The sequence below is a fragment of the Alligator mississippiensis genome, chromosome 1 (genome assembly GCF_030867095.1).
Source record: "Alligator mississippiensis isolate rAllMis1 chromosome 1, rAllMis1, whole genome shotgun sequence".
Classification (NCBI taxonomy): Eukaryota; Metazoa; Chordata; order Crocodylia; family Alligatoridae; genus Alligator; species Alligator mississippiensis.
The window spans coordinates 126,650,976-126,665,464 of NC_081824.1; the positions used below are offsets into that span (position 1 = coordinate 126,650,976).

Genomic DNA, 14,489 nt, shown 5'->3' on the forward strand with positions numbered 1-14,489 from the left:
CTGGGGCCAGCATCAGGCCAGACCTGTACCCCTGCCTTTTCCCTGCCCCAGCTGGGGAGCAGAGGTTTGCCCAGCCCTACTGGAGCAGAGAGCCCAGCCCAGAGAGCATGCGGGGATGCTGGGGGACTCTGGTTTAACTTAAATCAAGAAGGGGCCTGGGACAGACATTGCATAAACCGGTTTGAGCTCAATCATTTAAGACCGATACTACAATCAACGAGGTTCATCTCAAGCCAATTTTGGCCATTTTGAAACTGGTTTATGTACACTGAACTTATGTTCTGCTACAGGTTTAAACCAGTTTCTGATCACTTAAACCACTTTATGTGTAATGTCTGTCTCTATTCTATATGGTACACATTGAGCCCGATAATGCATTTTTTAGTGTTTTATTTTTTCTCCAGAATATTCAATCCACATCGTTACAGGGGCTGTTTGTAAATAAAACAAGCAAACAGATAAACCAATGTAAAAGTGTTGACTGAAAGTTTTCCAGTTTTGAAAAATTTTAATACTCACTGTATCCATGCTACCTTCCAAACATGACATTACAGTATCTCTATTCAGAATGCCTGGCATTAGTTTATCTTTGTATTTGGATGGCTTAAAGCTTGGAAACTGTGAGGATATGTCCACTATTTCTTTTAACTCTGTGGCAGAATGAGGGCTAAAGAAGGTCATAAGGACAAATGACCAAAATGAAGAAAGACCAAATTATATTATTCCTTATGTTCTCATAAAGATGCCTCGTTAAGTGTTTGAATAGAGATATAAAGTTAAAACAAAGAGTGTCAGAGTTAGAAGCAACTACTACACTCAGGAAATGGCTTGGAAGTCAGGCAAAAAATTCCTAGTTTTACTAGTACTTTTACCCAACCTGACATCTAGGTAGCAATTTATATATTGCAGTTATTGCTTAAAGAAACTGGTAGTGAAACATTTTGGCAGCCTGCTCAGTGTGTATGTGCTGATAGATTATTTATGAGTGTCTCTTGTCTTTTAAGGTGAAATAATCTGAAAGCTTCTGATAACTAAATGATATACAACAGGCACTCCTACATACACAAAAAAGGCTCCCACTTCTGGTTATAACAGTGATTTTTGTTTTAATGGCACTAATCTATGTGAAGATGTAGTCTCTAACCTGTGTTTATAATTGGTTTTGGAGCCATATTTATTCTCTCTGTTTCAACTCTGTAACTGCTTTCAGGTTTATGTAACGGCTTTCCACTACTGTTGTCTGATTCTATTGTTGTGGGATATAATTTTCAAACCAACAGTAAACTGTTCATTTCTCTTTTAGGAGAGGTCACTTTAAGCTTTCGAAATCTAGAAATATGTCACACTGAATGCAATTCAGCAGGCATCTTACGGGCTACAGACGTTCCACATACAGAGTCTAAGGATGAGGGATGACCTATGGTTCCACAGTTATACAGCCTGCAGCCACAGAACGTTGGCTTCTGTCACAGGCCAGAGAATAAAGTAGTGTCTGTGCTACAGAGGAGCTACTGGGCTGCCTTGTACCTTGGTCATGAGTTTAAGAATGGGATTGCATCCCATCAGTCAGCTCCATTATAGTTCCCTTCCCTGAACATGCTTTATTCTCCCTAGGAAAGAGAACGTCCATGATGACATCTGGGCTAGGTACAGACGTTCAAAAAGCCTGCGGCAAAATCGATCTAAGTTGCATGGTTTTCTGTAAGCGGCCTAGATTAGATGGGTAGCAAACAGAGCATATGTTCACCTATTGGTGACAGCCACACAGGCTGCCTGCAGTAGGCAAGGCCTGCAGGTTGGAGGCAGTCCTGCACACCTCTCAGCAGGCCTTGCAGGCTTACCAGTCTGCTGGAGACTGCTGAGTGCCCAGGCCACCCCTGACTAGCATGCCCCCACATCCCTGCACCCTAGTACTCCAGGTCCCAGGAACATCAAGCCAAAAAAGACTTGCAGCACTCCAGATACCCATGGCCTGGGTACCCGCTGGCAGAGGCCAAGCTGCAGAGGTTTTGTCCATGCAGGTTCAGCCCCCATGTTCTGCTCCCTACCACCCCAGCCCACCAGAAGTGAGCTGCCTGCACCAGCTCCTGCCTGTGAGGGAGGGAAGAGGGTCCATACTGTGGTCCTGGTAGCAGGGTGCCTGTCTCTGGCCTCTGAAGTGAGGAGCCAGGGTCAGGCTCCAGGGACCTGTGTGTGAGTACCAGGGTTTTTCCTTGGCTCAGTGCCAGGTGTGTGTGTACATTGTGGAGTGCTTTATGATACAATGCAGGGGCACAGTGCAGAAACATGGGGGCTTAGGTCTTGGGGCTCGTGCACAGGACACAAATGCCTCCATCCTGCCTCCTCCTCCCACTGCCTGCCTATGGCTGGCAGATGGTGGGGCTGGGGAGAGGGTCTGTGGTGGCTTAATTCTGTAAGAACTTGGGAGCAGGGCCCTCTAGTCGCTCAGCTGGAGCAGCCAAGCACGGGCCAAGAGAAAGCGTGCCTCCTTGCATAGGGGAAATGTTGCAGGGGGGCTGCAAAGGAGGCTGGGATGCTGGAGGACAGCAACATAGTTTGAATTGATAGGAATCTGGCAGATGGAATTGCAGGCTGTGTACTCAGGAGACTGCATGAACTTTTCAGACCCTGGTTTCTTGGGGAATTGTGGTAGAGGTGAAGGAGGGTAAAGAAGGAAAGGAGTCTATGCCACAGCTTTGGCAATGTCAGGTGACATAAAGCAACCTATGGAGCTGGATTGGGATTCAAGGCAGGAGTAGCCTGCACTCCTTGAAGTACTCCAGTGGTGAGTATATGTTCCTGGGTAACTGAGATCTCAGTGACATGTTTTGCCTCCTCATAGGACAGTACAGGTGCACATCATCATTTCCCTTAACAGGCAACATTAGGTCCATTCTGACTTAGCATAGTTTAGCAAGACATTCTTAAAAATAAGTCAGATCTTAAATTCTTACCATAGTCAAATCTATCTGTTAAAGCCTCTGTAAGTTTCAAAGGGCCCATCTACATAAGACATTTAATGCAGAGTTGACTAATTAACTCTGCTGTAGGATAGCACTGCCAGACACAAGTACCATCCTATGGCTGAGTTACTTACTTTGCCTCAGTGCACATGTAAATGCTGACTGGGCTGCCTAGGGCATGAAGGTGTTTCATTGTGGGGCTACCTGCTGGCTAGCCCCACACTGGAGTACTCTCATGCCTCAGCCAGCCCCTCTGCAGCATGTTGAGCTGAGTCACAGTAGCCCCGGGCTGGCAGGCTAATCCCCTAGGCCCCATGCCAGCCAGCGTTGCTCCACCCCAACTCAACATGCTGTGTTCCCAGGAGCAAATGTAAGCATGACACCTGGGAGGGATAAATTGCAGCATAATCTGTGCCAAAGTTTATTGAGCTGCATTAATTGCATGCGTAGACGTGCCCAAGGAGTATTAATTGCTAAACCATGTACCCTAAAGTGTGTAACCACTGATTCACCATGTTTCCACAAACTAAGCTGTATCACAATATGTAGTGTATTCCTAGAAGTGGCCAAATGAAGATTGATTGTTTTGATCTTTTGGTAGTTCACTAGTAAGTGATCCTAAATAAAGAAATATTGATGTTCACTTCTGTCTGCATGTGCATCTCTCACCATTACAGGTAGATATGATGGGTAACATTAGAATTAAGAAACAGGCTCTGAGGTTCATCTCCCTGCTTCACAATTTGGTGCATTTGGTGTAAATTTAAATATTCAGCAATTGACTGCAAAATCCAGACTGATTTCTACTGGTGCAGAGCATCCCCACAGCAATGTAAAAGCATTCAGAGCCCACATCATCTTTAATTTCATCTGCAGGTATCCCATGTACATCCCAAATAGATACTGTTTATAAATAAGAGGTGTAACCAAGACGTAAGCTAGCTAACAGAATCTTATGACAGTGACACTTAGTCTGTCATCTTCCACATGAGCCTTCCCAGCATGCTGGTGCAGAATAGTGCAGAGAGGCACAGTTCCCACCTGCCTATGCCAGCTGTGGTGATCCTGGCTTACTGTAGGTAAAAGCTTACTTGAGCCTATATTTAACATTTCATATTATTGGACTGAGCAAATCTGTTTCAGTGTGTTGTGAGTCATGTCATTTTCTGTCACCAAACCAGTCTAGACCTAAACATGGTGTTCAGAAAAATGGTTCAATATACATATAAAGTATCATTCAGCTGATTAAATGTTTGCTTAGAGCAGTAATTCTCAACCATGGTGTCAGGGCACCCTGGGATGACACAAGATACTTTTAAAGGTGCTGTGGGGTATTGCACAATATTAGCATTGTTAAATGTGCAAAGACCTACAAATGATTCAGAAAATAAACCCAGAGATTTCAAATAGGAATCCATGGTGTCAAAAGCATTCTGACCTGTTGTGGTCTTTGGGTTCTTCTCAACCGAAGAATTGCTCTAGGTTTTGTTTTGTTTTGCTGTTTTTAAACGGGGGGGGGGGAGAGGTGTTCCCATGGTCAAAAACTGAGTGAAAGCTAAGATCTGGTATTTCGCAGAGAATGCCTTAAGTTGAACGAGGAGGTGCTTCTTGATCTAAAACAATCAAGAACTGCTTGCTTAGAGTGAATTCTATGGAGATCTCATTTTATAGCACTGGACAGGTCATGTGCTAATAAAATCAGTAAATAAACTACAAGTGTTGTAAAATGCACCTTGCAAAAGTGACACTTCAGAAGCAGCTCCAAAGTATTAAGTTTAAAGAGCCACTGAAAATTAAATGTAGATTTTTCTCTACACCTTGAAATCCACCTGGGATTTAATCTACTGCGGAGAAGTTTTTCACACAAATTTCTCTCATCTGAATCCTTCCTTTTTGTGACTGGAAAATTCTGTTATCTTAAAGCATTAAATATATTATTATAATATTTCAGAAATTCCCCCAAAATGTCTTTGAAACAATAGAACAAGTTTAGAAGTAATCTTATAGTATTTAGGTTTGGTTTGGTTTTTCAGTACTCTTAAGAACTTTGAGCTATGCCAGTTTCTCAAATATTTCCTCCCCCTGCTTATAGTTTCATAGTTTCATAGTAGTTAGGGTCATGAGGGACCTGAACAGATCATCTAGCCTGACCCCCTGCCACAGGCAGGAATGAGCTGGGTTCACAAGACCCCAGACAGGTGATCATCCAACCTCTTTTTGAATTTGCCCAAGGTAGGGGTGAGGACCACTTCCCTAGGAAGTTGGTTCCAGACCCTAAGTGTAAAATATTGCCTCCTGATCTCTAACCTAAACCTATTCTCCATCAGCTTATTGCCATTGTTCCTCGTCACCTCAGGTGGTGCTGGGGAGAATAGAGCTCTTCCTATTTAATGATGATCTCTCCTGCTCTTGCAAGATTATTCTGCATCACAGATCTTTCTCTGAATTCGCTTCCACCACCCTGAAAAAATTCTTCTCCTTGTGGTGTTAACACCCTTCGTGTATTTATCATCTAGTATCAAAATTCTCCCTTAATCATCTCCTACTCAAACAAAAGGAACATAATTGGCTTTCTGATTCTTATAAATCAGTCCTGCCAGGCTCAAAATTGTTATTTCCCTGCTCTGAATATTTTTTCATTAGCAACATCTTATAACATATGTCGTATAACATTTTGTCATGTGAAGTCATATGACAGGCCTGAAATAAGGATTATTAAATCTGTGTTTCATGTGATGCCTGTTATGCAGTCCAGGACTGCAATTTCATTTTTTGCTTCCACACTGCAAATGCCCACTTAGTTTTGTGGACCTCTTGCAGCATTACTGGTTTCCACCTTTTACCTCTAGTGGATGTTTCCACAGACACATAACCTTACAATTTGACAACTTGCATCTTATTTTGTAAGTCTTTGTTAAAGGAGTAGCAGAGGCTTCAGTCAGGATCAGAACCCTATTGTAGTAGGTGTTGTATTAACACTGAAGCAGAAACAATCTGCGCTTCCCAATCTAAGTGTCATGCCAAGATGTGGGCAGCAATGTCTGGGGGTCACCCAGGGTTAGAAGAAGCAACCAGGATCTGAGGGAAGTGTGCAGAATCAGTGTAGGGAAGCCAGAAGCCAGGAGATCTGTCTGGGGAACCAAGTCCAAGATCCAGAGGGTCAGGCAGAGCATGAGGTCAGGACGCTAGTCAGGTCATGTATCCAGGAGATCAAACCAGCGTTGGGCAGAGACCCAAGGGGTCAGGCCAAACTCAGGGTCCATGGGCAAGCTTGGTCGGGTATCCAGAGAATCTGTCAGAGAGCCAGTAGTCACACAAGGCAATGGCACAGCCTCCTACATACAAGGTTGAGCCTTGTTGCCTTGGATGCTCTCTCTTCCGGGTCAGTTGAAAGTGGTGAAGGGCCAGCTGACCCTGGCTGGCCACCCCGGTGGCAGGGGTGTGTGTTTAGGCCTAGATGGAGGGTTCTGGCCACCTGTGTCTGCCTCAACACTCTGCTCGGGAGATGGCAGACTGGGATATGTGGCTGCATCAGGCAGGCTGAGGCCCCAGCGTCAAGGTCATGGCCTGATACTAAGAGAATGAGTAAAGTGTTGAAAGTAGAGGAAAAAGTTGAATAAATACAATTTGATAATAGATACGCATGAAGTTTTATACATGCAGATACTATTAAAGTTTTGCTATTACTTCATTGACTATATCAGCAATGGTCTTTGAGAAGGGAACCAATAGAAGAAAAGTAGCAGCTTTAGATCATCTCAGAGAAGGTATTTCTTCAAAAAAGGAAAGAAATTACAAAGACATTAGAGCAGAGTGGACAAGCAGGTAGCCAAGGCCACGATCACTGGCAGCATGGAGGAGCTGAAGTGCATGACTTGATGACAGACAAGAACATCTATGTAGGGAAGGATAGATCTATGAAGAGCCTAGAATGTTAGATGTGGTAATGAATGGAGAGTTAGCACAGGGATTCAGACAGCAAGATTATATAGCAATAACCTTAGAAGCTCCAGATTGTGTGCAATAAGAAGAGACTGAAAGCCAAAGAAAAGGAGCTCTATTATCAAGAGGAAAGGCAAATATATATATGTATATATATCATATCTGGTGGCATTCTCAACAGTGACAAAGAATGAAGAAATAGGTTTTAAAAGAAAGATCTTGAGTTCCATTTTAGCCATATTATAGTTTAGATAATGGGTTAGTAACCAATGGCCCTTAGGGCTTTTCTGTCCAGCCTGTGAAGACAGGGCTTCTGTAGTGTTTCACTGTCACGGGCCTTTGGTGGTTGTGGGCTTCACCCAAACAGCAGCAGCCCAGTGGCAAGGAGAAATGATGGCCAGTTTGGAAGAGCTGGCCTGCCTCAGACCAAGCTGTGTAATTTCAGGCCAGTGATCCTGGAGCATTGCCAATCCCTGCCAATAGGGGATATCAGAAAGACAGGCTAACGTGGTATGGGGTGGAGGAAGGCAGGTCAAATGGCAAAATATAGTCTGGAATCATTGGTATAAAGCTCTGTGCAGTGAGGGAATTATTCATACATTTCCCTCCTTTACTCTGCAAAAATATTATCTCCCAAGTCTGTGTTTTTCCTTTCTTGACTTAAACTGAGGGTCTGTTTTCCATCCTCATCCTCCAGTACTACCCTGGTACTATTGTGGCTGTCCATGGGCAGATCCAGGATTTTGTAAAGGAGAGTGCAGACAGGTGCCCGACAGGGCAGGCAGACCAAGCTGCAAGACAGCAGCCAGGGACGTTTTTAAAGTTCCCAAACCAGGTAAGAGTCTCTCTCCAGAGCTATTGGGACCCCTCAACCCCATTCACACCCTCCCTTGCCTGCCACTGCCTCTGTCCCCAACTGCCCTGAAGGAAAAAGGAGCTCTAGAGCTGCTCCTGCCCTACTCCAACTGAGCTGCACAGGATGCCAGGCTCAGCCAGGGACAGCAGCAGCAACAGGCAGATTTCCCTCTCCCTGAACCTGTTCCTGGGCTAGTGGGAAACACCTGTAGGATTGGGCAGGGAAGAAAGAACCCACCCACTGCTGCCATTGCCACTGTAAACTAGACTGATAGGGGTCCATAATGAAACTCAAGACAAGAATTTGAGGGAAGGGAATAAGGGAAGCAAATGGGACTGTACTAAGAGGAGGAGTTTAGCCAACTTTTTTCCATGAATGTCACCAACGTGCCTTAAACCTTTTCTCCAGCTCATTAATAAAGATGGTCAACAAAATCATACTTAACATCAGTTCCTACAGCACCCCACAAGGCACTTCTCCCAAACTCTGTAAACTTTCACATATCATCATTAATCATTAAGTTCCAGTCAGTTTTTAATCCATGTAGTTTAGGGAGGTTCTGGGAGACGCTTTACTAAAATCTAAGCATCTACTGCAATTGGATAATCTAGCAATTTGTTTTATATGTGCACATACACAAAATAAAGTTCATTTAGCAAAGTTTGAGATATATTAATTCATGCTTTTTTGCCCAGAATATATCTTATTTCCTAAATAGTTACACCTTTCTCTCTTATTGTTTCATTTTTATTTGGAACAGAAATTAGAATTAGCATTCCTTTTTTGAGTAGCACATTTGATTTTCTGTCTTTTTGAATCCTCCCTAATTGTCCAGAATTACTCAGCTAAATTTGCTGGTGGCTTAATAATGTTTTTAAGTAATTATGTGAATAGTTTGAATGTATGTCAGCTGGACGTGCTTATTTGTATACACTGACATTTTCCAAACATGCCTTATTCTTTCCCAGTAATTTGCTACATTTTTCCAAAAAAATTTAATCTCTTTCTTAGTTGACTAATTTTCTTTTCACACGTCCCTTCAAAAAACTGATTTTGAAAGGATATTTTTAATCTATAATTAGATTCTGAAATACTGTTTCCAGACAGGGTTTGATCCTATGCTTTTGAAGTTAATAGGAGTTCTGCTATTGATTTCAGTTAGAGAAGTGATTCTAAACTAGCATGCTGTGCCAGCCTGGTATGCCAGGAGATCCTTTCAAGGATGATGCAGAGCACCATGCAACATTAGCACTGTTATTTGTGTAAAAATGATTGACAAGATAAATCTAGATATTTCAAATAGGAATTCACAGTGTTAAAACCATTCTATGCTGGTGTGATCTTTCTTAATTCTTTGCAACAGAAGAATTTCCCTGTTGTTTTTCCATAGCCAAAGAATGAGTGAAAATTGAGAGCTGGCCTTTTCCAAGAGGTTGCTTGACTCTAAAAAGGTTGAGAACAAGCTCACAGAGTAGTGCTTCTCAACATATTCAAGCTCAAGGCATCCCTTGTTAGACTTGGAAAATGCCAGTTCTTAGTTTTCACTCAGTTTTGGCTACAAAAAAATAATTGAGTGATTCTCCTGTTGCAAAAAAACTCAGAAAAACAACAACAGGTCAGAATATTTCTAGAACTATGGATTCCTGTTTGAAATCTCAAACAGGAATTGTGTATGCACACTTATCAGTGCTAAGATTGCATAGCACCCCAGAGTACCCTTGATAGGACACATGGCAGTCCAGAATCTTTAAGAGAAATTATTAGGAATTATTTGGCCTGATGTCACTGAGTCTACACAAGAGAGTAATAGCTTCCTGACTTGGCCTAGTATGAACATTTTAAATGGGTGAATAATGTGACCTTGCTTAATGGTTAACAGAGATTTCTCTAGTCCCTGACAGTAGCTGTCTTCCAAACTAATCGGATTCTGTTTGCACTTAAAATTCTGTTTATGCAGGGATCCAAAAGTACTGCATTGTACTGAAACAAAAAAATGCCTAATTTAAAGGCCCCCTAGTCTGTCTTAAAAGTAAGGTACATAATAAAGTACTACAAATTAGGTTAATGGTAATATTTGTTACTTGTACCAAAGGTAATACTAATAGCAGTACTTGATCTGGACAGTTTAGAATAGATAGCACAAGCTATGTTAATACTACATTAGAAATACTTGGCAGCAAACATGATTACAGATTTTTCTGATTATGAAATAATTATTAAAGCAGTTTGGGCACAGGGCTTCACCATCTCGGGCTCCCTTGGGGTACAACAAATTAAGTTTTTTTTTCCCCAGAAAATTAGAAAACCACAATACACATTTAAAGCCAGGATTGATTTTTAGGCACAATTCATACATATAGCAATATGGGTACATAATTGAAAGGATACCATCTCATGATTGGAATTTTAAGAGTTGCATTGATCCAGATGGAAAATTCCTGTAACAAACCTTCTTGTTTCCTGATGGCACTTCTTAATGTAAGACAACAGTGCCCCCTGCAGTATGTTTTTGTACGGGAGCTAATTTGTCTTTTTTATATTAACATTAGCATTTGCTGAGTTTTTAAAACAAATCTACTCATGTCGATCATAAATAACTCTACAGATGTTTTAGATGGAAATGAGCTCTTCGGCATATGAAATATGTTGTGGTTTGTAAAATATTATGTCCACCTATGGTGCTCCTGTAGGTGATGTGTTTGAGCTACTAAATTTTTAATTTGGTTTATGAACCTAAATATTAATATTAATTTGGTTTATAACTTTTCAGAGTTTAGAGGTTTTCAGTTACAGAATTTGTGTTCAACCCAAAATCAAAGTTAGACTTGGGGGAGCTAGTTCCAGTATCCATATCTGTAATCCTGTTGCAGTTGAAAACCAATACCCTGCTCAAATTTTTTAGTTTCATTTACCATTTTTTGCTGGAGTTTCTCTTCTTCTCCTTAAAATCACTAGAAGTGCTTTTTTATTTTTAATGATGCTAAACATTGTTCCACAAAGTAAACTACATTACAAGATCATTGTTTAGGTGTCTGCATCAAGCATTCGAAAGGTAGAAAATGCCAGAGTTTTGATTCTCTATAACTTCAGTTCTGTCCCTGTGTTTCCATACCTTGCAATGAAGAAGGCAGGGGTTCTATGGAAAAAAATAGTATGTGATCATGAAATGCATAATCCATATACTCAGGGGAGGGAAAGTAATAGACAGCTGTCCATTCAGCATATTCTAATTTCCAAGTGCTTGAAACTTAAATAACTTCAAGTTTTAATGTAAGTTTTGAGTGATTATCTACTTAAGAAACACAAAAAACAAAAAAACCAGTAAAAACAATTTTTGTCATATGTAAACGTAACAATTTTTTCCAGTAGGATTTGAATCCCAAAACTTCATCACTGTGGTACAGCTTGTCACTGCAAGAGCTACCAGCTTAATATAACTAAGTGGCAATAATACAAGGTTGCTTTTTCCAGAATAGGTTAGGGATTAGGTTTCAGGTTCCATCAGGTTGGTGGACATGAAGTTTGGTCTGGTCTTCAGGGACACCCAGCTTGCCCTAGCTCTCCCTCCATTGCTTATGGAGTTAGGGGAGCTCCTACCCTACGTGTTACCCCCCACAGGAGAGAGATGGGTACTAGCTGGCGCCACTAGTGAGTGTAAGGGGTCTTTGTAGAAAGTCTGTCCTGGACTCTCCCTTTATCTTATACATTCTCTTGGGAGGTGTAGAAATCTCCTGTCTGATGTGGTGCTCCACAGAGTTGGGAATAAATGAGCCACTGAGGCCATGCTCTAGTCTGGAGCTTTATAAAGGAAAGCAGACAAGCCCAGCTCTGTTCCTATTCCTTTACTTACACCTGACTCATCTGTAATTACTCTCCATGGGCATCAGCGTGAACCAAGCCTCACCATGTTTACTGATTTAAGTAACTTGCCAAGAATGGCAATTAACACTTAATCTCTCACCTAAATCTGAATGGGATTTCATGGGACAAAGAAAAGGCACTTCTGTTACCGAAGGGCTTATCTCTTGGCAGATCTCAATGGTCAACTGCAGACAGGAGAAGCATAAGAGCTTCTCAAATATAAGTCAGAAGAAGTATGTTCTACCTAAGGGTATGATCATTTTTCCATCACTTGAAATCAAAACTGGATGTCTTTTTGAAAGATAAAGTGCATCTCAGCAAGCAGGTATAGGCTTGATTCAGGCATCACTTGGTAAGATCCTTTGGCCTGTGTTTGAATGATGATAACAGCTTCTTTAGTCTAACGTCTGTGGGCACAGGCAAACAAACTAATCACCATGTGATAAACCAAAGGGAGAATTTATAATGCCATGCTGTTATACAGTAATTGCCCCTATGCCACTTAGACTGTGGTTAATCCATAGTAGATTTCCCATGTTTCACTAAGAAGCAGGTTACTGTGGCTTAGCTTTCATTTACTGCAAGATGAAAACATGTGCATGGACAGTAACGGTGTAGGAGTGGACATGTTTTAATTCCTTTGCTTGTACACCCAATACAACTGAATAAGTGAATGGAAAGGGCTTAACAACTTAAATGTAAGTGTAACTCCTGAAACATTTTATCATTATACCAGAACTCTCATTGGTTCCATACGTCCAAGCTCTAGGGCTACAAAATGTCTGTCACTTAATTAGCTACTTAGATTTGCCATAGGGTACAAATGAAGCAACTTTTGAAATGTTTCCAAGTGAATCACACTTGGAAACACTTCAGAAAGCAAATGTGTCAGATGTGTACATGTGTACAGGCTCTGTGGTGCTCTGTAGCTGGAATATTTCAAAATTCACAGTTGAATGCAACCGCAACTCTCCAGCCAGAGGATGCAAGAGGAGGTGGAGGAGATCTCTGGAGAGGGAGGGTTGGTGGTGGGGGCTCCTCAGGTCTCACTGTGGGGAATTCTGATGCTCCACCCCAGTCTCCTCTACCTCTCTTCCTTCTGTCTCATGGAACAGAGGTAGAAGGAACTGGGGCTGAAAAGCCTGTCATGTAGCCAATGTTTCCTCTAAGGAGTAGCAGTCGTGAGCGTGCCACTTCAGTCTGTGAGCGTGCAACTTTGGTCCTGCCTCCCCCTTTCGGCATGGTGTGGTCTGCCGGTAAGTGTGCCAAAGTAAGCGTCCAGGTGGGAGCAGGCAGTGTTCGGCCACCACCCTTCTCCATGCTAGCTGCTGCCCAAAGCAGCACAGTGGAATGCTGTGGGGCAGCCATGGGCTAGACACAAGCAATTGATAGAATTGATGCTGTGGCCTGGGCATGGGCCAGACACAGTCAATCGATAGAACTGAAAGGCGTGGGACACTTACCAAAGGTAATCTCCTCACTCCTCATGCAGGGCAGGCAGCGGCTCCTCCCCAAGGTGAGGCAGGGGTGGGGACAGAGACAGGGACAGGGATGGGGGCTCCACTGGCTCTGGAGAACTGCTCCATGGGCTCCACCGGGTCCGTGGAACTGCTCTGCTCCCCCGCATCGCCTCGGGGAGTGAGGAGACACATGGCATCAGGGCTGGAGAGTGGAGCAGTTCCCTGGAGCTGGTAGAGCCCTCGGAACAATTTCCCAGAGCTGGCAGAGTCTTACATGGGGCAGGCAGTGGCTCCTCCCCAGGGTGAGGCAAGGCAGGGCTGGGGGCTGGCGTGGGCTTTGCCGGTTTTGTGGAACCGCTCCACTCCCCAACCTTGATGCCATGTATCTCCTCGCTCCTCGAGGTGATGTGAGGGTGTGGAGCCCCAGCCCTGCCTTGCCTCACCTCGGAGAGGAGCTGCTGCCTGCCTCGCATGAGGCTCTGCTGGCTCCAGGGAACTACTCCACTCCCCAGCCCTGACGCCATGTGCCTCCTCTCTCCCTGAGGCGATGCAGGGGAGCAGACCAGTTGCCTGGAGTTAGTCCCAAGTCAGTCTACACACACAGTGTTACTGCCCAGTAAGGTATCTACATGTGCGTTACTGCATAGTAACTAACTGGGTGCTCAAGTCGGTGCAATCTGCCATATTTACTGCACAGGATGGGCATGCACATGTAGATGTGCACCCATACTGCGCTGTAATTTTGGTTACTGGTCAGTTAATGTGCACGTGTAGACGTGCCCACTGGGGCAGTTCTCAAGAGATGATTTCAGTTAGCTTCATAGCATCTGCACACAACTGGAGCAATGTATCTGGGATGATCACTGTTAGTTTTCAATATACCTGAAAGTGTAGGGAGGGGCTGTTTAAAAATGTGTCAAGTCATATGTTGAGTTCTACAAGCTCTCTACAGTTTACACATCTATCCATGTTACACTTCTATCCATGTTAGAATCCATGTTACTGAAGACTATCTATCCCTTGCAGTGTCTAAGAACTGATCTATGTGAGAAAGGTATTGTAGAATAAGCTGCAGTGGGATTTAAAAGCATACTAGCTGCTTTATACTATCTGTCCCTGTGGACTTCCTTGGCACATGCTAAATGCAAGGTAACGTGTTCCACTTGCAGAATGGAGGAAACCACCTCACACAAGTTCCCCTGCTTGGTACATATACTTACAACTCAGAATATGATGGGTCTGAAGGTTAAAAAGAAATCAGCTACATCCTGTTACATGGATGACTGTAACAAGCATTGTTTAGCTAATGACAATGCCATGTCTCTGGAGCATTCATATGAATGAACTTTTTATATACAAATAATTTAACTTTACAATGAATAATGCACAGAAATGGGCACATATACC

General features: G+C 42.9%; 1 protein-coding gene across 6 annotated transcripts in view; it reads left to right on the forward strand.

The window, feature by feature from the left end:
* The window catches only part of ADGB (androglobin), a 299,037-nt gene that overhangs the window by 256,614 nt on the left and 27,934 nt on the right, over positions 1 to 14,489 (forward strand). For 5 of the 6 annotated variants that reach the window (XM_019488363.2, XM_019488361.2, XM_019488358.2 and 2 more), the window contains one exon: positions 7,603 to 7,740. The exons of the other annotated variant lie outside the window; for it this stretch is intronic. In XM_019488363.2, coding sequence (XP_019343908.1) covers positions 7,603 to 7,740 — 138 coding nt within the window. The remainder of the gene's footprint in view (positions 1 to 7,602; positions 7,741 to 14,489) is intronic. 6 annotated transcript variants of the gene reach the window in all.